The sequence below is a fragment of the Carlito syrichta genome, unplaced genomic scaffold (assembly GCF_000164805.1).
Source record: "Carlito syrichta isolate Samal-C Ts95f unplaced genomic scaffold, Tarsius_syrichta-2.0.1 Scaffold316271, whole genome shotgun sequence".
NCBI classification, from domain to species: domain Eukaryota; kingdom Metazoa; phylum Chordata; class Mammalia; order Primates; family Tarsiidae; genus Carlito; species Carlito syrichta.
The window spans coordinates 26,739-52,106 of NW_007260367.1; the positions used below are offsets into that span (position 1 = coordinate 26,739).

At 39.5% G+C, this 25,368-nt stretch overlaps 1 protein-coding gene across 1 annotated transcript in view; it reads left to right on the plus strand.

Annotated features, from left to right (window-relative positions):
• CPVL (carboxypeptidase, vitellogenic like) overlaps nt 1-25,368 on the plus strand; it is a gene marked incomplete at its 5' end in the record, with an annotated part of 77,522 nt that overhangs the window by 18,734 nt on the left and 33,420 nt on the right. The window contains one exon of the mRNA XM_008074013.1: nt 21,342-21,524. Coding sequence (XP_008072204.1) covers nt 21,342-21,524 — 183 coding nt within the window. The remainder of the gene's footprint in view (nt 1-21,341; nt 21,525-25,368) is intronic.

The following is a 25,368-nucleotide window of genomic DNA, read 5'->3' on the forward strand; positions in this document are numbered from 1 at the left end:
ACAGGCATGCGCTACCACGCCCGGCTGATTTTTTGATTTATTGTTGAGATGAGGTCTCACTGCCCAGGCGGGTCTCTAACCCGCGGGCTCAGGGAACCCGCGGGCTCAGGCAATCCACTCACCTCAGCCTCCCAAAGGTGCGGGATTACAGGCTGAGCCACCGAACCTGGCTAAAGGAACTTCTAAAGCGTTCTAAAGATCATTCCTACATCAGGAAAAAAGGAATGATCCCAAAAAGAAGGTTTGAAAAACAAGAGGAAATATTGACTACAGAAGTTGATAGAAAAAAATCAATGTTAATTTTCTAGTTTTGATCATTGTACAATGATTGTGCAAGATACTACATTTGGGAAGACCATATAAAGGGTGTGCTATTTCTTTAATGGATTTATTGATATAATTCACTTACCATAAAATGAACCTATTTAAAATGTATGAGTCAGGGGTTTTGAGAATATTTACAAATTTTTGAAACCATCACCACTATTCAATTTCTGAACATTTCGTCACATTAAAAACAAACAACAAAAACTACATATCCATTAGCAGTCATTCCCATTTCCTCCTCCAGCCCTTGGCAACCAGTAATCTTCTTCCTATCTCTATCTTTTTCTTTTACTTATTTTGGATATATCATATAAATTGAGTCATGCAATGTGTAGCCTTTTGTGACGGTTTTTTTCACTTAGCGTGTTTTCAAGATTCATACAAGTTGTAGCATGTCTCAGTACTTCATTCACTTATTTATTTATTTTATTTTAAAGATGTGGGGTACAATTCAGGACTAGGTATACAAGTGATCATTGTACAGGTAAAGTTTGGGCCTCCCTTTGGCCCCCACTTTGCCTGGTTTGAAATCAGGTACCCTTACTGATGTTTGTACTCTCCCCCTCCCACTCCCCTGGCAGTTTCTGGCTACTGTCCCTTTCTTATAGTATTATGGTAAATGTTCGGGGTCCATTTATAAGTGAGAACATATGGTACTCAGTTCTTTATTTCTGTGATAAATCACTGAGTATTATAGACTCTAAATCCAACCAAGTTGCTGTGAAGTCCACAATTTGTTTCTTCCTTTGACTGTGTAATATTCCATTGTGTATATGTATCACTTTTTTTTAATCCAGTACAGTTTCAATGGGCAGCACAGTTAGTTCCATGTTTTCGCTATTGTGAATAGTGCTGCAATAAATATGCGTGTGCAGGTAGCTTTTTTGTAGAGTGATTTAAGTTCCTCAAGTTATAGTCACAGAGGGGGGATTGCTGGATTGCATGGAAGGCCAATTTCTAGTTCTTTTAAAAATCGCCACACTGTTTTCCATAGAGGTTGAATTAGTTTGCATTCCCACCAACACTGTAGAAGCACTCTCTTTTCTCTGCATCCTTGCCAGCATCTATTGTTTTTTGTTTTATTAATGATGGTCATTCTTACTGGAGTTAAGTGGTGTCTCAGTGCAGTTTTAATTAGCATTTCTCTGATGATTAATGAGGCTGAGCATTTTTTCATGTATCTGTTGGCTGCCCATATGTCTTCTTTTGAGAAGTGTCTATTCATGTCTTTTGCCCACTTTTTAATGTGCTATTTGTTTTTTTCCTTCAGCATGTTTGAGTTCCTTGTAGCTCCTGATGTTAGGCCTTTGTCAGATATGCTGTTGGCAAATATTTTTTCCATTCTGTGAACTGTCTCCTCGCTCTCTTGATAGTTTCTTTTTATTACCAGATAATATTCCTCTGTGTGGTTCTACCACATTTTATATTCATTTATTTGTTGAAGAACATTTGGTTTGTGTCCAAGTGTTTGTGTGAGAATGTTTTCAATTCTCTTGAGTAGGTACCTAGGACTGGAGTTATTAGATCATACATTAACCCTATATTTAACATTTTTAAGAACTGCCAAAATATTTTTTGCAAAATGGCTGCACCATTGTACAATTCCACCAAGAATGAATGAGTTCCAATTTCTCTACATCCTTGTCAATATTTATTCTTGTCTTGCATTTTGATTCTAGCCATCCCAGTGAGTGTAAAGTGCTGTACCTTTGGGTGCTGATTTGCATTTCCCCGATGATTAATGATGATGACCAGCTTTCCATGTCCTTTTCATTGTTCATTTTTATATCTTCTTCAGAGAAATGCCTACCCAAATCCTCTGCCTATTTACTAATTTAGTTGTTTCTCTTTTTATTGTGGAGGCGCAAGGGTTCTTTATTCTAAATACAAGTCTCTTGTCAGATACAGGATTTTCACTTTTTAAAAAAATTATCTGGTTTTTCTTTTCATTTTCTTGTCCATCAAAGTCCTCAAATTTTTAATTTTAATGAAATTCAATTTGTCTCTGTCTGGTTATAGTTTTGCCCACCTAAAAAAATGTTTGCACTGTATTTTCAAAGACTGTGTATATATGTGTGTAGGTGTTGTGTGTACTGTATTTCCTGAATGACAGCCATTTTGCAAAAATTGTTTTTCATTTATGCCTTTGGTGTCATACTTAAGAAATCATCGCCTAACCTAAGGTAACAAAGCTTTAGTGCTATGTTTTCTTTCGAGAATGTTACAGTTTTTGCTCTTACTTTTTTTTGAGTTGGAGTCTCACTCTGTCGCCCAGACTGGAGTGCAGTGGCCGCTCCCGGCCACCGCAGCCTCGACCTGCTGGGCTCTGGCGATCCTTCCGCCTCAGCCTTCCAAGTAACTGGAACTACAGGCGCGTGCTGCCACGCCCGGCTGATTTTTTATTTATTGTAGAGATGAGGTCTCGCCAAGTTGCCCAGGCAGGTCTTGAACCCGCGGGCTCAGGCAATTCACTCACCTCAGCCTCCCAAAGGCGTGGGATTACAGGCTGAGCCACCGAGCCCGGCTGCTCTTACTTTCATCAATAAAAATTAATTAATAAACTACAGCTAGATGCAACAACATGAAGACTCTTAGAAATATAGTGTTTGGTGAACAAGGCATGTCACAGAAGACCATAAACAGAAAAAAATACAAACACAAGTCAAAAGCAAGTAATATATTATTTTAAGAACACATGTTAAAACTTTTATTCAAAGGCAAAGAAATTCTAAACCTAAACTCCAGGACAGTGTTATTTCTGTGGGGAAATGGAGGATTGAGACAGGTAGGAAGTACATTGGGTAGATTCAATTGTATTGGTAATAGATACGCTCTTAAGTTGGATGGTGCATTTGTGAGTGTCTGTGTAAAATTATGCTCCTAATTTACAGATACGTTACAATATATTATTTAGCATGTATCAAATATACATAATAAAATTTTAAAAAGAGACAAACTGTGATGAATGCTTTGCAGAGATTTAATTGACCAAGTTGTGAGCATTTGGTCTGCTTAGCATGGCAATACCTTTAAAGTCTCTCCGCATTACTAACATAACTAGTAACTAAAATAATATTTTCTACCTGGCTGTACCTGTCCATTGGTGGGCAGCTGATTTCCCTTGCAAATCACATCGTGTTCCATCTTCCTGTTGGTAGCATTGAAGTGCATTCAGTGCCAGAAGTCAAGCTGCTTGGAACGTAAAATTTCCCTCTTACTTCCTGTTCTGTAGAATGCTATCTTATGGACAATAAGCATTACAAGGGCAGCTGTGTTACCCATCTTGCTCACCATTCTATACCCAGGGCTTAGCACAGTACCTGGTGCATAGTGGACTCTCAATAACCTTTAAGAAATGACAGAATTGTCATGGGAGCAAAGGAGGTGATTAAATGGCTTGACAGAATAGGTGTTGCTTAACACACTTAACTTTTTTCCTTCCCTTTTCCAACCATGCTGAAAGTGTGCTATTGCCAGAGCTGTTGGTTCTGGAGGCTTCCTTTGCCTTAGAATCACCTGGGGAGCTTTAAAAAATACCATAGCCCACTCTTCCAGTGGTTCTGATTTTGCTGCCTAGTATAGCAATTAGTACATAGTAGTGTCCAATACACTTGAAAGGAAGGAAGGCAGGGAAGGAAGGAAAAAAAAGCATAGAATAACAGAAAGAAGACAGATGGCCTGTTTATTTATACCACAAGCTGTCTTTACTATGAACTTATATTCAACTGTAATAAATGCAAAAAAATCTGCCACCTTAAATACCATTGATTATGTAATGTATATTATGTTCCTTCTTTTCGGCAGCATTTCAAAACTTTGGATTTTTAAGCAAATACACACTCATCTGCTGATTGTATGATGTATCCTGATTTTTAAAGTAATAAAATGTGGTTGTATGTGGACAGAACATCTCTATATCCTGGGAACCACAGCCCACGCTCCATAAGGGCTTTTGGCTGTGAAACCCCTGCTCTTTGTAGAGGGCCCTGGTCCTTTGTGATGAAGGAGTTACATTGTTGTTTTTCTGAAGATTCAGAAAATGTTTTCAACCTCCCTTTCTCTGTCTGGTTATAGTTTTGCCCACCTAAAAAAATGTTTGCACTGTATTTTCAAAGACTGTGTATATATGTGTGTAGGTGTTGTGTGTACTGTATTTCCTGAATGACATCATCATAATTTTTTTTTTTTGAGTCAGAGTCTCACTCTGTCCCCCAGTCTGGAGTGAAGTGGCACAATCAGAGCTCATCACAGCCTCCAACTCCTGGGCTCAAACAATGCTCCCAACTCAGCCTCCCAAATAACTGGACTATGGGTGTGTGCCACCATGCCTGGCTAAATTTTTTTATTTTTTTGTGGAGATGAGGTCTTACTATGTTGCACAGGCTGGTCTCAAACTCTTGGCTTCAAGCCATCTTCCCTTTTCTGCCTCCCCTGGAGTGCTGAGATTACAGGCATGAGCCGCCTCACCTGGCCGTGAAATCATTATTTTGATAAACAGGAGCTACAGCTCTCTAAACAGTGACCATTTGGGTCCAAAGCAGCACGTTGCCCTTTGCTTTGAGGTCACTTCTGCTGCTGAGTTGTCTGGAAGGCCGCTGCAGTTTTAGAAGGTTTCATCTTTAAGTGCCAATTCTTATATCCACATGCTTGTGCTTTTAAAGGTTAAGTTGCCTTCCATAGGGCTTAATATTCTACGCTTAAAAGTTCATCTAGTCAGGAAATTGTAAATATAAAGTTACATTTCCCTGTCACTTATCATTCTACAGCTCATTAAGTTTCACCTAATTGCATCTTCAGAATTCAGGGTCTTAACATTTCCCAGCTTCACTACCAGACTGAAACCCTAACACCCAGGTCATTAGAGTTTTATTTACTTATTCTATGCTATCAAAAGGTCTTCATTAAGGAATGAAGTTCCTGAACAATGGATGTGATTTAGAAGTTTGAAAGGTAAATATGCTAGTAAACCTAACTCATTTTAGCAGTTATTCTAATTGCTTGTGGCATTTTCCTTAATAATGTCTTTTGATGGCAAAATGTTGGTGGTAACAGGGCCCAGAAAACTAAATTTGATCAATGTCTAGCATACCAAGAAAAATCTAACATTTAAATGAGCCTAATTCTTCAACTGTTAGTTGGACTGTAAGATAGAAAGCCTGACTCTGTTTTCTGGTTTGTTTTGTTTTGTTTTGTTTTTGTTTTTTGAGTCAGGGTCTCACTCTGTACTCCAGGCTGGAGTGCAGTGACACAATCACGGCTCACCGCAGCCTCACTCTCCTGGGCTTAGATGATCCTTTCACCTCAGCCTCCCGAATAGCTGGGACTACAGGCGTGCACCACCATGCCCAGCTAATTTTTTATTTTTTTATAGAGCTGAGGTCTCCCTGTGTTGCCTAGGCTGATCTCAAACTCCTGGGTTCACGCAATCCTCTCCCCTCCATCTCCCAAATTGCTGGGATTACAGGTGTGAGCCCATGCCTAGTTGAAAGTCTGACTTTGTTGACTGTGAGCTTATGTGATTACTTTTCTCCCAAGTCCATTGATGACAATAGAGGAAATACCTGTATCATTCCACAAGAAACTTCTGGGATGAGAAGGTAGCTCCCAGTGAAGCCTGACTTCTGAAGAGAAGGAAGCTAATCCTTGGACATTTGTTTTATGTAACTGTAGCCTATAGATAAGCAAATGCCACATTACAGGCAAATAAAAATCGTGTACATTTGAAAACCAGTTTATACCACAAAGTTCCTTGAGAGTTCATCTTACCTGTCTTGGTTATAATCCAAATGCAAGAGTAACTCTGTTTTTTTTTAGGAGGCATACTTCTGGGCTTTTTTTGGATTTTTATATATTTCAATGAATTAAAGGGACAAGAGAATCCCCATAAATTATGAAATGGATTTTTATTTTACTCAAACTTGCCATGCTTTTGACATCTTGTTCGTTCTTTAAGTTTATGTTCATGTGAGAACCAGCGTGTTTTTATTTTTTCTTCGTTATTGAATAATGCCATTTGATAATCTATTCTGCCCCAGGAGTTGGTTTGGTTTAAGTTGTTTTGCTTGGTGAGCTCCATCACCATTTTGCAAGGTTGCTGTTGTTTGAAAAGATCACAGGCTCAAAACATTCGAAGTTACACTTGTGATTTACGGCTACAGGACAAGTAGAAGTCAATCTGGAGTCACTCAAATATGGTGGGTGAGGTGGCTCAGAGAGAAATATCATACATAACAAAACCATTTGCCATATAGATTCCAGGGATCTAAAAATCAATAAGCTAAGAAATGCATATTTAAATCCAGTTGCTAAGAAACCCAACTGCTATGAAACTCAAGCAGTTACATCAATTGAATTTACTTTGAAAAGATAAATCAGGAAGGGGTGCGGGGAGTATTTCTTTCTGGATACAGTTAGTATCTTTTGTACAATAAATGTCACTTCACTGTAGCAGCTACTCAGTCTTTATTCCTCATGTCATAGTATAACAGGAGGAGACACAAACGTTTTAAAAGACTGGGCCACTGGGAATCAGAGATCTCCAAAGCAAAGTGTACCCACTACCGTCCCCTGGGGTGTGAGAGGATATAGTAAAAATTTAATCTTTTAATTTTAAAACAAAGGAAGAAAACTCACGTTATTAAGTCTAATATACAGATTGGCTTTGGGACACTGATTTGGTCTGTGCGTTAGAGTCACACATCAGATGAGACAGAGGCAGACTGCAAAGTCATTCATGCTGGTTTTGTTTTTCCAAGTCATCATCGTCATCACCATCATCATTTGAGTCTCTTTGCCACACAGCCTGACTCCAGGCCCAGGACTCTTTCCACTACAGTTTCTCTTCTTTCATATGAAAATGGCTAGCTTAATTCAGTGGCATTTGGCCCTGGTCTATTAATCAAAAAGAGAAAGCATCATATGTCTACTGCCTGCAGAAGCCCGTCACACCTTACAGGGCCCAGCCACACTCCTGCTATGGGTCAATCTGTGCCATCTATTTGCTACTCCTCCTCCTCTTCCTCCTCCTCTTCCACCTCCTCCTCCTCCTCCTTTTCTTTTTCTCCCAAGTCTTGTCATCAGGTAATGATCCACACAACAGCCCAGGGTTCCTACATTACACACAAAAACAGAAACCTTCAGCCAAGCTTTTTGAAAACAGAGCTCTGGGCAGGAGCCCCTGACTTCCTCCGTCTTGATTTCCCTGCCTCCCTGTGCTCTTGTCACTCTGAAGATTCATGTCGGTTTCTTCGGTCTCCCGACAGTCCCCATATTTTCACAGTGGTTTGCACAATCCTTTTGAGCCCGTTTGACATTCTCTGGAAAGAAAAGGGAAAAGGATGCTTTATTCTCCTAACAGGGGAGAGTTGTATTTTTGGAAGTAAAAAAACACCAAAAAACCTAATTGCAAGTGAATGGGGTGACTTTGATGAATGGAACCATTGAGAGCATGGGGCAGAGCGTCACACACCTGACTGATACTAGGTTTTCCTGTGTAGATAAAAGCATAAAAAGCACAAAGCATCAGTTTGACTTTTTGTTTTAAATTTGGTAAAGAAAAGTAAGCTGTGTAACAGGCACTTGCCTTCTTTTATGAGGAAATCAAGCTGGTTGAAAACTTTTTAGTAACTCTGCTCTATCCATCTGGGTGGGGTGTGGAGATTGATAACAACAGGTGGGAATTAGCTTTCCTGGCTCTTTGGATGATGTCTTACTTACTGTCACTCCGAATCCTCTTCTAACAAAAAGGCAAAGCAATCTTCATTCAAAGAGAACTAGGATTTTCTCAAACTGGAAGGCACGTTTGTTATGGGAGCAGGGGATGCCAATGGACCAGCCAGAACTTGAGATGGACCACACCTCGCTCAGTGTTAGGCTCCCTAAATACTCCAGGGCCTCCCTGTCCACTGTCCATACCCCTTTTGAGAGCTTCTGAGCACCTCTAGTTTCATGACTTCTGCTGGTTGTTTAGCATTTCCCCTATGACAAGGCCACCCTTCTCTCTGCTGGCACTTGAGATAACTTTAATTGGGAAGGATAATTTCCTTTCCCAGGATTGCATTAGTGGCTGTGGTCACAGTTTTTCTATTTTGTTTTGTTTTGTTTTCCCCCCTTCATAATATTTGGCATATTCACTCAATTTCTGGCAGTGCTATTATTTTTTGAACTTGAGTGACCATGACAGTGTCAGGGAGCTGGGAGCCGATACGGGTTTTCCCATAGTTCCTGTCTACTCCTCTATAAAGATACATGTTATAAGGAATATTTGCTTCTTCTCCACATGGACATATTTTCCAGTTTCCTTAATCCAGCTTCATGAACAGAAGATTATGCCTCTAAGAGTAGCTGCCACTGCATAGAAGTTACTTCTGTCATTTGGCAACTGTTGACAAAGGAACTAATTTTCTTTCCAGAATATGCCAAACCTAAGATACTTCAGTGAAGTCGGAAACATAATGCAAGCCACATATGTACTTTCACATTTTCTGGAATACATATCAAAAATATAAATATAAATTGTCTAGAAGGCGCATTAAAAATATAAAAGAAACAAGTGAAATTAATTTTAATAATATATTATCCTTTACCATATATATAAAACATACCCTATATAGAGCATATATATATAAGGTAAGGGATAATATGTTATTAAACTATTATATATTATTATGTATTAGAAAGTATTATATGTAGCATATATAATAATATAGTGAAATGTATATATAGGGTAAAGGACAATATATTATTGTATAAGTTCCGACAATTAGGTTCACAAACCATCCTAGAAAAAGTGCTACATACCTCACTGCTGAATATTGCTATGGTCACCTTTGAAGTACTCCCCTTGGGAATAAGCTATGCACTGATGCCAGCACCTCATCCACCCGTCAAAGCAGTTTTGGAACTCATTGTTGCTTGTTGAGGTATGACAATTAAATTCACAAACTTGCCAACCATAAGCTTCTTTTGGCAACCCTGTACAAATAACTGTATTGGAACACCCTCCCTACTCACATGATCTGGCTCCTAGTGACTTTTCTTTTTGCCTGAAGATGAAGGAAATATTGAAAGGAAGACATTTGATGACATTTAGGGCATCAAGGGTAATACGATGGCTCTGATATTCACCAATGAGTTATGTAGCACTTTTTCTAGGATGAGTTCTTGAACTTAATTGTCGTACCTTTATTCTATATTACATATATTATGTATATATATAATATCATATCAACTTATAATAAATACTTAGAAATTATTGAGATATTTTACATTCTTTTCTTTGTACTAAATCTTAAAAATCCTTTGTGTATCTTAGATTTATAACACATCTCACTTTTAACCTGCCACACTTCAAGTGCTTACTAGTCACTGTACTGAACACTGTAGGTTGACACTATGGAACTATCTATAAATTAAAGCATTTTTTACTTGCTCTGCAAGGCTGTTTCTTGTTGGATGGGTTGTGTAAAAATGTATACTTGTTAATTAAATTCATTTAATGATGTATAAAGAGGAAGAAATTAGCTCCTTGACCCACCTCTTAGTAGGATAATAACATTGGCAAGCATATTGCAGTCTTGGGAGATGACCCTTGGGTGTGACCTTGAAGCTGACCTGCTGACAACCAGAGGGACATTCCTCTTCTGGAGAGATTTGTCTGGGGAGTAGGCAGGCCTGCTCTTGGGGCACTTGCAGCTTATTAAAATCCTGTTATTGATGATGGTGAGAGGAGATTCTTAGATGAGATCAAAAGGTAGGTAGGAGAGCAGACCCTATAAAAAGATGCAAAGTAAAGGACCCTCTAGAATGGGCCCCCGGGACATTTATATTCAAACTGGAGAAAAATATTATCCTGAGTCATTATTAAAAGTCATTTTAAGTGTATGTGCTGTTCTAGGTGGGTGAACCTTTTTTCAATGATTACTGAGTTGGCGTGATGGCTTTCTGGATCCTTTTCAAGCTGGCTTTGCTTCTTTTTCTTCTCTAAAAGAAGAAAAGCAGCTACATTATTTAGAGTTAAGTTGTAAGAAAGCAGGAATAATTTTTTTTGGCCCAAAGACGTTATTTGTATAATCGTTGGACACTCACTTAAACTTGTTGCTCTGCTTTCATTTTTCTTTATTCATCTTGGCAAAACCAGCTGGTAGGGGAATGGTAGGCACATGGGGGTGTTTATTCTAAGTTCACTTTCCCTCTTGTCTTCCCTTTTCCTTGAACTTGGAAGCAAAATATGTCCCTTTTTAAGAACAACCTGGTTGCAGAAGTGACTATTGTTTCCATCAATAGTTGTTTTATTTTTCTAACAGTCTTCTCCAAGCAGGCCTTGGGGACTCAGGCTTCCTGAGTATTATGCCCCTAAGTCCCTGCAAAATCACCAGGAAGAAGTAAGTAGGGCCAAAAGCATCAGTCATGGGCACCTGGGGCCAAGGCATTGCCCAAGGAAGAGGAACAGCTCTGCCTTCCCCTGAGAATATTTTGAAATTGTTATACTCCTCAGCTGAATTACAGTTTTCTTTTGCAGCTGAATTTCTCGGAAACTCTTGGGAATTATCATTTGTTGAGCTGGATATTAGTGAAATTAATTCACCTCTGTTCAGGAGAAAGACACTGGTAGATTATGCTAATTGCTTCAGGCAGAAAGGACTCCTGGCTACACTGGAGTGTGTAATAGAAGAGTGATAAGTAAAGCAGCCAGAAGAGGAAGTGTGGAGAGCTGCTTTGTAGGAGTTTCATTGATTTAGCATCTGTAGGGAAAGTTTCTTTAAATTTTTTTTTCTTTTGGATTAGTGAACAGGAGAACATTCAAAATGAAGACAGATAGAGGCCAACTGGGAATGCTGCGCAGCCTGGAATAGCTTAGGCTGCTGTTCAATCATTTCCCCAAACAGGAAACCACAAAATGTTAGAGATTAAGGTCACTAGATCATTGGGAAAGGAGCATAACTTTGTCTGCAAAATATTATGATGTATTGTAAATGGGCCAAAATATAAGCATAAATCTTTCGTCTAAAAATGCAACAACGCAAGTCCAGCCTTTTCACAAAAGCACAATTTGCTTTCCTGTGGTGCTGTGAGGCCAAAGCTTTCTTTTGCAGCATTTCTGTTCGTTTCCTGATAAGGTGAGGAATAATCGAAGAATAAAGAGAAAAGTTTTGTATTCTCTGTCAGCAGCCACGTGTGTTTTGTTTTAGTTTGGTTTTTTAACCACATCAACAACAAAAAAGACAGATCTTATCTTTTATACTAGCAACCATGAAATGCACACGTATGTATACTTTTGCCCCATACCCCTTCTTGCAATTGTACGGTTGTATTAAAAGCTCTTTTTGCACCTTTGATCATCATGTAGCATTTCCTAATTTATTTGAAGTGAAAATCTGAGTTTAGAGGGTGTGGAGGCCTTCGAGGTGTCTGCAAGTATACTCTCCTGCAAGTATGTTTGGCTAACACAATTGGTTGCTTTATATCACCCTTAATTTATTTACCCCTCAGAGTTATATGCTATGTAAAATGAAGGTGAATTACCATCTGATTCTGTTTGTTAGGTCTTTACTAGGGTGACGTTTTCTTGCTGAGAGAGTGAAACCCGTAAATAAGCTGGTGGTTCATGCCTATAATCCCAGCACTCTGGGAGGCCGAGATGAGAGGATTGCCTGAGCCCACGGAATCAAGACCAGCTTGGGCAACTTGGCAAAGCCTCATCTCTAAAATAAATCAAGAAAAATTAGCCGGGCGTGGTGGCACACATCTATAGTCCCAGCTGCTTGGACGGCTGAGGCGAAAAGATCACCTGAGCCCAGCATGTCTAGGCTGCAGCAGCTGTGAGCATGCCATTGCACTCCAGCCTGGGTGACAAAGTGAGATTCAAAAAAAAAAAAAAATAGGAATTTGGAAAGTTTATGGTGAATTGTTAAAATGACTAGCTTTTTAAAAAGGCTTCAGTAAAACTGACTTTTGTTGGCCTCTTTTCTAAGGAAAACTTAGAGATTGAAAGCATAACCTTGCCTTTCTTTCCTCTTCTTATTATTTGCTGTTTTCAAAAGTTAGAGGAAAAAAAAGAATCTGAAGTATTAGGAGGACAAGGGTCACATCTTTTCATCTCTATTCCTGTGGTGCTTAATCCCTAGGCTGTCCATAAATATGTAACTGTTGAATAAGTAGAGATTTCAAGTGAGTTGGTTAAAAAATAAACAAATAAACAAAACATACTACATGCATAGGTGAGCATGCATTCTTTCTCCAGCTTAGACAAACGGTTGCTTCTCTGTTTCAGATGAAAGTAACACTCAGCCAGCTGCCTGCAGGTCTAGGAAGGAAATGAAATAAATGACCAGAGTTAGATGGAGACCTATTGATCTTTCTTTTTTACCCATGACAGAGACATGGATACAGAGAAATATTTTTCTCTTCTAAGAAAAACAGTAGCATAAGCACGAATAAATGACAAACTGCCCTGTCCCTCTGTGTGTGAGGATACTCAGGCAGGGGTGAGGCTGTGTCTGAGGGGGACAGCTGTGTACATTGTTAGCTCATTGTGACTGAGAGGAAATACAGACTCAGCATGGTCAGATATCCCAATATTTAAATGCTGGCTGTCTTTCTTCAGGATGTTATAATATAGTACCATAGACTAGGTGGCTTAAAAACAACAAATTTATTTCTTACAGTACTGAGGGCTGGAAGTCTAAGATCAAGTTGCCATCATGTTTGATTCTGGTGAGGGCCTTCTTCCGGGCTGCAGAGTGCTGACTTCCTGTTGTGTCTTCCCATAGTGGAAAGAGCTATAGCGCTCTCTGAGATCTCGTTAATAAGGGCACTATTTCTTTTTTTTTTTTCTTTTTTCTTTTGAGTTGGAGTCTCACTCTGTCACCAAGAGTGGAGTGCGTTGGCCGCTCCCAGCCACCTGAGCCTCAACCTGCTGGGCTCCCGCGATCCTTCCACCTCAGCCTTCCGAGTAGCCGGAATTACAGGCATGTGCTACCACGCCCGTCCGATTTTTTAAATTTATTGTAGAGATGAGGTCTTGCTGCCCAGGCGGGTCTCAAATCCGCAGGCTCAGGCAGTCCACTCACCTCAGCCTCCCAAAGGCGCAGGATTACAGGCTGAGCCACTGAGCCCGGCTTAAGGGCACTATTTCCATGCACGAGGGCTCTACTCTCATGACCTCCCAAAGGTGCTGCCCCCTAGTACTATCACATTGGGTATTTAGTTTTAAACATAGGTATTTTGGGGGAACAAACATTCGGTCCATTGGCTTCTAAAGGAGAAAAAACAATAACAACAATACAATTTGAACAAAACAAATACATCTGCAAGCTGAATGCAAGTCTTAGGTAGCCAATTTAAGCATCTGCACTCCAGCATAGGAATTTATTTTTTAGTTTATCTTTGATAAAGAATAACAAAAACTTTGGTAAAACCCTGCTCTTCGTGTTATAGGAAATTTTAAAATCTTATATTCTATTTGTCCCTCCACACAACTCTGGGATATGGATATTCCACTTTATAGAGGAGTTTAGAGCTCAGAGTGAGAATAGATGGCATATCTGAGATCACTCTTTGAACTCGGAACTTGAGGGGCTGAGCCAGGGCTGGAGGTCAAGACTTCTGCTTGCAAATGACTGCAAGAGCTACTTTTATAAGCCTTTACTATTTGTTTTTATCAAACTGATGACCCAGTGCAGTTGTGCATGGAATTCTAACTAATCCTAAATCACAATTCTAGTTCACAAGTAACATTTCATCTGGAAATTGTTGAGCTGTTGTATACTTTATCTTGCATCAAATGTGGCAATAATGATAATAGCCAACATTTTTGAATGTTTATTCTGTGTCAGGATGCTGAGAGCTTCATAAGCATTATGTTATATAATGCTCCCAATTCATATGTGCTTTTCTTATCCCCATTGTTCAGATAAAGAAACTGAGCTCTAGATGGGCTAACTTAGTTAAGATAATCTTGCTAGTTAGTGGCAGAGGTAAAATTCAAACCAAGCTACAGATCCTGTACTCTAAACTGTAAACATGTATTCTTCATTTAAAAGAGTCATACTTAACCAGGCTCAGTGGCTCAGCCTGTAATCCTGCGCCTTTGGGAGGCTGAGGTGAGTGGATTGCCTGAGCCCATGAGTTCGAGACCCACCTCGGCAACTTGGCGAGACCTCATCTCTACAATAAATCAAAAATTAGCTTGGTGTGGTAGCGCATGCCTGTAGTTCAAGCTACTTGGAAGGCTGAGGTGGAAGGATCGCTGGAGCCCAGCAGGTCAAGGCTGCAGTGGCCGGGAGTGGCCACTGCACTCCAGTCTGGGCGACAGAGTGAGACTCCAACTCAAAAAACAACAACAACAACAACAACAAAAAAAAAAACCAAAAGTCACACTTTAAGTTAGCCCTTGATTGTGGAATTACAAATACAGAATAAACTGCCTATTCAATATGTTCTTTTGGGGAATGGTGACCTTAAGCAGTGAGGCAATGTGGAAAAGGCTTTAGAAGCACACAGTTTGGGCTCAGGCTGATCTGACCTTGAATTTCTGTCACCTTCTGGGTGACTATGGGTATGACAGCTCACCTCCCCTGCATCTCTGCCTCCTTGTGCCTAAAATGAAATAAGTAACACCTGCTTTCTGGGTGTGTTGTATAATGCTTAGCATAGTTCCTGCAACAAAATAAGAACAACACAGAGTCCTATAATTATTCAAAATTTTCCTTTTATTTTATTTTATTTTTGAGTTGGAGTCTCACTCTGTCACCCAGACTGGAGTGCAGTGGCCGCTCCCAGTCACTGCAGCCTCCACCTGCTGGGCTCCGGCGACCCTTCCGCCTCAGCCTTCCAAGTAGCTGGAAGTACAGGCACGTGTTACCACACCAGGCTAATTTTTTTGATTTATTGTAGAGATGAGGTCTCGTCAAGTTACCCAGGCGGGTATCGAACACGTGGGCTCAGGAAAGCCACTCACCTCAGCCTCCCAAGGCGAAGGATTATAGGCTGAACCACCGAGCTCAGCTAAAATTTTCCTTTTAAAAGCTATACTCCTTATCATACTTTTCTAGCATTTAAATATGGAGAAATTTTTTGTGTTTTTAAATTCCATGTTTCAAAATTTAAAGTTCTGTTAAAAGAGTAATTTATGAATTTATGGCCCTGACTTTCTAGAAAAGACTGAGATGCGGTGACCAATGTGTGTGCAATTTGTAGTAAGGGGTGTATTATTTCAAGAGTTTGACTGTAGAGAGAAAGTTCAGGTTTATCCTGGCTGGATTTCTTCCTACTGTTGACCTTTGCCTGAAAGCATGAGATTGAAAACCAAGTATTTGACACTAAAAGATTATCCCTGTATTCTGAAGGTATCAAGTCCTCCAAACCATGATCAAATAATCAACTTGCTTGAGGAGAAGGAGGACCTAATACTCATAGACCTCCTATTCTGTGCCAGGCTTTGGGCTGGGAACTTTAAGTACATGATCTCATTAGTTCTCACTACAAGTCAGTGTAGATCTTACCATCTTCATGTCTGGAAAAGGGAGCTGAAGCTCTTGGAAGTTAATCCATGTGTCTAGTGGTCCCCAGTTATGACATGTTGGCATGCACGGCCCTGGCCTGATTGTGTATGAATTTGGATTTCATGATTTTAGCAACAGAAACAAGTCTGATTACTTGAAGCATGAAAATAATTGATTGGAAGAAATGATAGGTCACAGAATATACACACAAAAAAACCGAAGTGGGGTAAAGAAAGAAAGGGATCAGGGAAAATTCTGGGGATCTAGGTAGCAAAACAAATGGACAGAGTCAGGTGTGGTGGCTTATGCCTATAATCCCAGCATTTTGGGAGGCTGAGACAGGAGGATTGCTTGAGTCCAGAAATTTGAGACCAGCTTAGGCAACAGAGTGAAAACTCATCTCTACAAAAAGTTAAAAAATTAGCTGGGTGTGCTGGTGCACGACTGTAGTCCCAGCTACTCGTGAGTCTGAGACAGAAGGATCACCTGAGCCTAGTAGGTTGAGGTTGAGGTGAGCCATGATTGTGCCACTGCCCTCCAACCTGGGTGACAGGGTGAGACTGACAAAACAGACAAAAAATCAATTAAACAAACAAACAAAAAGAAAAACAACGAATGGGCAGACTCATCAGAGAACTCTGTCCCTCTGACTACAATTCAAGTTCTAGGGAAAGAACATTTGAGTGCCCTAGTTTAGATCACAGGCTCATCCCTTGCACAGAGGAGGCAGGATACTGTGATTGACAGCTCCCATCAAGGCTGTGGCCATTGGACATGGGTTGCCTGAAGACAGTTACCAGGAGAAGGGAGCGTGGACCTCGGCAAACAAAACAGCAGATGATCACTATATAGCACCACACAAGATCTTTAAAGAGCAGAATCCTCACCTTGTAATTGTCAATAGACTCTATGGGGTTGCCAGGCATGGGATAAGGCCTGGAGATGGAGCCAACACTAGGAGGGTTCTCTTCCACAACTATTTATCAAGGCCACTCCCTGCCAACTGTGAGTAATGCCTTCCCACACATCCCTGTCCATAGAGCCAAAGTGAGAGATCACCGAGAGATGTCATCACAGCTGGACAAACAGGCCAAGATTGTTTCTGAACTGGAGATAGGAACTCTGTCTCATATTCAACCAACTTTCAGTTTCCAGAGATCTGAAGTAGCACTAGACATTTAGCTGCGAGATCAGGTGCAGTTGTTCATGGCTGTAATCCTAGTGCTTTGGGAGGTCGAGACAGGAGGATTGTTTATTAAACCCAGAAGCTCGAGATCAGCCTGGACAATATAGTGAGACCTCATCTCTACAAAAAGTAATAAAAAATTAGCCAGACGTGGTGGCATGTGCTTATAGTCTCAACTACTTGGGAATCTGAGGTGGGACAGGATTACTTGAGCCCAGGAGACCGAGGCTTCAGTGAGCTCTGATAACGCTCCTGAACTTCAGTCTAGGTGACAGAGTGAGATGCTGACTAATATATATATGATGTAGAAAGTCAACAAATTTTTGTTGGTTGGAAGGAAATTAATGTCCTTTCTCCCTCTCTCCCTCCTTCTCTTCCTTCCTTCCTTCCTTCCTTCGTCAGAATCTCACTCTGTAGCCCAGACTGGAGTGCACTGGCATGATCATGGCTCACTGCAGCCTCCACCTCCTGGGCTCAGACAATCCTTCCAGCTCAGCCTCCCAAGTAGCTGGGAATACAGGGCACCACCATGCCCAACAAATTATCATTGTTGTTGTTGTTGTTGTAGAAGCAAAGTCTTGCTATGCTGCCCAGGCTGGTCTCGAACTGCTGGCCTCAAGCGATCTTCCTGCCTCAGTCTCTCAAAGTGCTGGGATTATAGACATGAGCCACTATGCCCAACCTGGCACCTTTCTTAAGGAAAAGTTTTGGGTAGAAGTTTAGAAGCCCAGGACCAAGGACTCATCCTGGCGCCTCACTGTATGGCAGTTTCCATAGCAGTGAAATGGAGGCGGGCAATGTAAATGCTTCTCTTCCTGACCTTGTGAAGCAGCACAAGTCTAAAGCCATATGCACATGAAAGCATTTAAAAGTTAAAAAAAAACCAAACACATAATAAAAATGCCTTTCTCAACACTGCCTTTAAACAAAGAAAAAAAAAGATACTTGTAATCCAGATTATCTAATGCCACCTCTTGTAAATGCGTGAATTCTAAAACGAGTTTTTAAAGATTGTCTATTGAACCAAAGTTAAGTTTTTTACTTAGTTGTTATGAAAAATTGAGAGCTGGTAGCATTTGAATTGTCACAAATTATTCCACCAAAAGGTCCTTCTTTTGCCACATTGAGGTGTCCAACTGTTATTGTTCATTTTCTTATTGTTTTCATTGTAAAAGCGTTCTGACCACATTTATCAAAAAACTAGGAAAAAGTCAAACTAAAACAATCATTCATGCCTCAGCTACGTTCACTGCTAGTATTTTGATGTATTCTTTCCCCAAGTTTGAAGCATGTTTTAAAAATATGGTCATTATAGAGTACAATCAGTGGAGTCACAGTTTTTCACTGATCTTTTTTTCCTAAGAGAAGCATTTTTCCATGTCCTTGCATGACCATCAATTTCAATGAGCTAACCAGCCAGCCCTCTAAGGAGTAAAATGCAAGTCTCTAAAAGGAATACCTTTGCTCCTTAACTGAGGCCTCACAGCTGACCAGAAAGGAAAGTGAGGAAGTAGTGTTTAGGGAACTGCCCAGTGCATTGTTGGAAACCAACTCAGCCATCTCTTTTCTTGCTTCTTGTTTTGTTTGAATCACTATTGACAAGGGAAGTATAGCTAAAAGCTTCATTCATCTCTGTTTCCTCCCCTCTGTCTTTAGACCTTATTGCTCAAAATACTGGCAAACCTAAGGGGTAGATGTGCGCCAGACTGTCCAAATTTTAGCATGGCAGCACCTCAGGTCAGGGCAAACCAGACCAGTTAGTCACCCTCCCGGGGAAGAAGTGGGGTGAGTGTCATACATTTGGTTGTGATTAGCCAACCTGTAGAGACTAAGGTCCTGCCCTGGAGCTGCTCTGACGATCAGTATGTGTGTAGCCAACATGTGCCCTTGGCTTCAGGTCCACCCTATGCCATGCCCACTTGTTTCTCATGTCCTGCCACTGGATCCTGAGATATCTCACCCATTCATCCAGCCTAGTGGCATCCAAATGAGGTATTCCTGTAGTGGTTGATGAGAGTAAATGTGACATTTAGACAAGATAAAAGTTTTAGAATTCTTATATTTAAAGCTGGTCACCTTAAATGCCAGCTCTGAAACGACTTCGCTTAATCATTCATCTGGTTTCTTTTTTCTTGCATTTGACTCATGTGTCCTTTAGAAGTTCAAAATGTTTTCCTTGCATTGCAAAGGAAAGATTTCCATTTGCCCCCAAAAGTAGGCCTCCTGCACATCACATGTGAAAGATGATGAAGTTCACATCTTCACTGCCTTGATGTCCAGAGAGTTGGTGCTCTTGTTTATGATGTCTTGAATAATAACCAGGAAAATAGCTGAGAGAGAGTCTCACTTCAATTCAGTCCAACAAACATTGACTGTCATGCTGTATGCATAAACCTGTTTTTTGCTGTAACCTATGGATTTTGCTGTTGTCCCGTAAGGATGAAAAAAATTCACATTGATTTCAAAATATAGTGTTAACAGTCAGTAAAGTTAGCTGAGAGGGACACTTAACGGGCGAAAATACATGTGGTGACCATGGAGAAGAAAAAGAAATAGATGTCCTCATATTCGTTGATTAATCAGCTTCTTTTTACTGAATTCTGGAAGTGGAATTGCTTTATACATGATGATCTCTGTTAATCAGTCATAAGCAGGGTTCCCTGGAGTGGTGGGGTATTTAAGCCTTCTTTGCTGGTACCGATCATATATAATTGTTTCCATACTATTGGCCAACAGAACTGCAGGAGATTTTGCATAGACCATAAGTACTGAAGGTCTTTGAGGTAATTTCTCTGTATAAACAATGCAAATATTTTATTGCTGTAGTTCGGTTGGGTTTTTTAAAGAGGCTTTAAATCTATCAGAATTTTTTCCTTTGGGTTTCTGTTAGGAGAGTGGGGGTGGTGACGGTGACTGAGAAACATAAAAGGCCCCGTGTTTCTGCAGTGGGGGCCCGGGGTTCTTTCATCTTGGTCTGAATCCTGTCCCACTGCTGCTTGAGGATTTGGAGTGTGTAAAAGTCCTGGGCTTTTAAATTATGTTTAAGCCTTTTAAGAAGCCTACACCATGAAGGCAGAGATGGAAACATATGCGATGAAACATTTTATATCCAATTTGAGGACTCACCCAAAGGTCTCCACTTGGGCCAAATCAGAGCCTCCAAATAGATCAAAGGTAACATGGAGTGGAGGCAAACCTCTTTGTTGGAAGCAGAGTGGCAATACTTAGTGATAATTAATACTGTGTAGGTTGCATAGAAATAACATAAGAATAGAAAACAAAGGAGGAAATCACTGATTTCCACCTTCTAGATTGATCAACTGTATTAATTTTTTAAAAACTTTTAATTTCATTTATGTGAATGTGTGTGCCTTGTTTTATACAGTCAGAATTGTGATATACCTTATATTTAACTTTCAGCTTTCATACTTAACATTATGTGATAAGCATTTCCCATTCATGGTTCAGTGAAACTTTTTTAATGACTTTACAATATCCCATGTTTAAACTTTAGTCACCTTCAAAGTACTCTGTTGGATGCAAATACACCTATCGATACACTTTTGCCACTGCTCAAAACAGTTTTTGAACTTGTCGGTTTTTATGCCTTTTAGTGCTTCTGCTTTTGTTTCACCTCTTTGGCTGGCAAAACGTTTCCTTTTGAGGACTTTTTTCATCCGGCAAACAAACAAAAAGTTGCTTGGGGTGAGATCAGGTGAAAAGGGAGGATGGGGCACGGAGGTCATGCTGTTTTCGGTCAAAAACTGCTGGACATGCAGTGCGATGTAGGCAGGTGCGGTGTCATAATAAAAGAAACTGTTTGCCACAACTCAGGATGTTTCCTCCCGTGAATTGTGATGCAATGGAGTACTATTCAGCCATAAAAGAATAAAATTGTGACACAACCTGATTCTCAAAACTTCCAGATAAAAACTTTGGTTGACTATTGACCCGTAGGAACAAATTCTGAGTGTACTACAAGGGGCCAGTCCTCCAAAAGATAATTCTGTTTTTTGGGTGGGGTTTTCCCCTTGTACATATCACTAAGTCATACAGCACAAATGTTTTTGCAACCAAGAGAGGCCTTTAATCTTTGAAGAACACAATGGTGAAAACAAGGCTTGAATTTATTTCATATTGCTGGTTTGTTTGGCTAACTGGAAGAAAGTGACCTCTCTGATCCACTGAGCTGGCTTCTCTGAGCACCCTATCAGAGAAGCTCATGTTTCCTTCTCTCTCTTGCAAGCTCACTGTTTGTGCCCAGATAGATTCACTAGCCTCACCTTCTGAACCCTGCATTTGCTGATGACTTGACTTAATTTCAGGTTCTTATCTACAATGGCCAACTGGACATCATTGTGGCAGCTTCCCTGACTGAGCGCTCCTTGATGGCCATGAACTGGAAGGGGTCCCAAGAATACAGGAAGGCGGAAAAAAAAGTTTGGAAGATCTTTGAATCTGATAATGAAGTGGCTGGTTATGTACGGCAAGTGGGTGACTTCTATCAGGTATGAAAACGCTCGTGGGGCATGCAGCTTGTGGAGGTGAGGTTGTGGGATTGAAAATAAAGCCTGAATACCAAAAAACCATGGCTGGCCTTAAGCAACATCATCCAACAGCCAATACACATCTTCCATGACTCTACTTTCCTCAGAGAAGAGTGGTCTAAGTTCATATTCAAATACATCATAAGACTTAATGTACAGCCAGACAAGTAGAGGAATTGTTCAAGAGATAAGGGGACAATTAATTACAAAGACAATACTCAGCCCAAAGAAGTAAATTATTAATAAGAGAATTACAGCCTATTTTGGAATGCAGGGGAGTTTAACAAATTGCAAGGTTTGTAAATTACAAGGAAGGTTCAACATAATCTCTGGCAAATCTCTGATCACATTTTTATATTACATGTGGAGCCCCAGGACAAAATCTCTCTAGGTGATTTAGGAATCAGTGTTATGCTGGCCTCATAAAATGAACTGGGAAGTGTTTCCTCTTTTTCTAGTATCTGAAACAGTATCTTCAGGTGTTAGGAGACTGGTGAAACCATGAGGGCCTGGAGCTTTCTTTGAGGGAAGAATATATTTTGTGACATTTTAATACATGCATACAATGTGGAATGTGAAGTGATCAAAGCAGGGCATTTAGGATTTCCATCACCTTGAACACTGATCATTTCTTTGTGTTGTGAACATTTCAAATCTATTCTAGCTAGAATATATGATATATTGCTATTAACTATAGTCACCCTAACTGTGCTATTGAACACTAGAACTTATTCCTCTTATCTAACTGTGTGGTTTGGACCCATTAACCAACCTCTCTTCATAACCCCCCCTTCTTCCCAGCCTCTGGTAACCATCATTCTACTCTCTGCCTCAATCAATATTTTAGCTCCCACATATGAGCTAAAACATGGGATTAGCTTTTATGGGATAAGAACATGGGATATTTATATTTCAGTGCCTGGATTAATTCACTTAACATAATGGCCTCCATTTCCATCCATGTTGCTGCATGCAGCTGACAGGATTTTATTCTTTTATGGCTGAACAATACTCCATTGTGTATATATACCACATTATCTTGATCCATTCATCTATTGATAAACACTTAGTATTATTCCATGTCTTGATTTCTTTTTCAGCTAGTTTATTATTGGTGAATAGTGCTGCAATAAACATGGGGTTGCAGGAATTCCTTTGATGTACTGATTTCCTTTTTTGGGGAATATATACCCAATAGTGAGATTGCTGAATCATATGGTAGCTCTACTTTTAGTTTTCTGAGAAACCTCCATTCTGTTTACCATAACAGCTGTGCTAATTTACATTCCCAACAACAGTGTATAAGAGTTCCCCTTTCTTCACCTCCTTACTTGCATTTGTCATTTTTTGTCTTTTTGATAATAGTTAATCTAACTCAAGTGAGATGAAATCGCATTGTGGCTTTGATTTGCATTTCCCTGATGATTTGTGACATTGAAAAATTTTCATGTACCTGTTGGCCATGTATATGTCTTCTTTTGAGAAATGTCTATTCAGACCCCCTTCCCACTTTTTTTTTTCTTTTTTTCTTTTTTTTGAGAAAGCAGGATTTATTGAGAAGACAGAAAAGCTCCCACAGCGGGAGGGGACCCGAGGGGTTGCCCTTCTTCCTACTTTTTGATAGGATTATTATTTGCTGTTGAACTGTTGGAGTTCCTTGTATATTCTGTATATTAGTCCCTTCTTGGATGTATGGTTTGCAGATGTTTTCTCCCATTCTGTAGGTTGTCTCTTCACTCTGTTAATTGTTTCCTTTGCCATGCAGAAGCTTTTTAGTTTAATGTAGTTTCACTGGTCTATTCTTGTTTTTGTTGCCTGCACTTTTGGGGTCTTAGCCATAAAATCTTTGCCTATGTCAATGTCCTGAAGCATTTCTTCTAGTAATTTTATAGTTTTGGAGGGTCTTATGTTTGAGTCTTTAGTCCATTTTGGGTGAATTTTTGTATATGGTGAGAGAGAGGGATCTATTTTCATTCTTCTTCAAATAGATACCCAGTTTTCCCAGCATCGTTTATTGAAGAAGGTGCCCTCTCCCCCAATGTATGTTATTGGCACCTTTGTTGAATATATACTTTGAAGTCAGATAGTGTGATGTCTCCAGCTTTGTTCTTTTTGTCCAGGATTGCTTTAACTATTTGGAATATCTTGTGGTTCCATATGAATTTTTTAGGATTGTTTTTCCATTTCTGTGAAAAATGTCATTGGTATTCTGATAAGTATTGCATTGACTCTGTAGATTGCTTTGGGTAGTATGGTAATTTTAACAATATTAATTCTTCCAATCCATGAGCATGAGATGCTTTTCCATTTTTTGGGTGTTCTCTTCAATTTCCTTCATCGGTGTTTTGTAGTTTTACTTTTAGAGGTCTTTTACCTCCTTAATTAAATTTGTTCCAAGGTATTTTTTTCTGTAGCTATTATAAATTGGATTGCTTTCTTGATTTCTTTTTCAGCTAGTTTGTTATTGGTGTATGGAAATGCTACTGATTTTTATGTTGATTTTTGTATCCTGCAACTTTACTGAATTTGTGTATTCTAAGAGTGTTTTGGTGGAGTTTTAGAGTTTTCTGTATTTAATTTCATGTCATCTGCAAAGAGAGACATTTTGACTTTCTTTTTTCCAATTTGGATGCCCTTTATTTCTTTTTCTGGCCTGATTGTTCTGGCCAGAACTTCTGGTACTATGATGAATAGGAGTGGGGAAAATGGGCATTCTTGTCTCGTTCCAGTTCTTAGAGGAAAGCTGTGGACTTGTCATTGATGGACTTTATTGTGTTGGGGTATGTTCCTTCTTTGCCTAATTTTTAAAGTTTTTATTACAAAAGATGTTGAATTTTATCAAATGCTTTTCTGCATGTGTTGAGATGATCATATGGTTTTTACCCTTCATTCTGTTGATATGATGCATCATGTCTATTGATTTGCATGTGTTAAATCATCCGTGCATCCCTGGAATAAATCCAACTTGATCGTGATGTATTAACTTTTTGATGTGTCATTGGATTCTGTTTGCTAGTGTTTTGTTAAGGATTTTTTCCATCTATGTTCATCAGGGATATTGGCCTGTAGTTTTCTTTTTTGTTATGTCTTTGTCTGATTTTGGTATCAGAGTAGTGATGGTCTCATAGAATGAGTTAGGAAGAATTCCCTCCTTTTTAATTTTTTGGAGTAGTTTGAGAAGAATTGGCGTTAGTTCTTTGTGAGCTTGATAGAATGTGGCAGTAAAGTCATCCAGGTGTGGGCTTTTCTTTATTAAAAACTTTTATTACTGATTCAATCTCATTACTCATTATTAGTCTGTTCAGATTTTCTATATCTTCCTGGTTCAATCTTAGTAAGTTATATATGTCTAGGAATGTATCAGTTTCCTCTAAGCTTTTTAATTTGTCCATGATAGACTCTGATGAGCCTTTGTATTTCTGTGGTATCCATTGTGACATCTTTTTTTTCTATTTCTGATTTTACTTATTTAGGTTTTCTGTCTTTTTTTTTGGTTAGTCTTGCTAGTAGTGGTTTATTGATTTTGTTTATCTTTTCAAACAGCAATTTTTCATTTCATTGATTCTTAATATTGTTCTTTTAGTCTCTATTCCATTTAGTTCTGCTCTGATCTTTATTAGTTCTTTTATTCTATTGATTTTAGTTTTTACAAATTTTTTAGTTCCTTGAGGTGTATTGTAAGAATCTTTATTTGAATCTTTACTTTTTATTTTTTTATTTTTTTAATTTTTTTAATTTTTTTTTAATTTTTTTGAGTTGGAGTCTCACTCTGTCACCCAGACTGGAGTGCAGTGGTCGCTCCCAG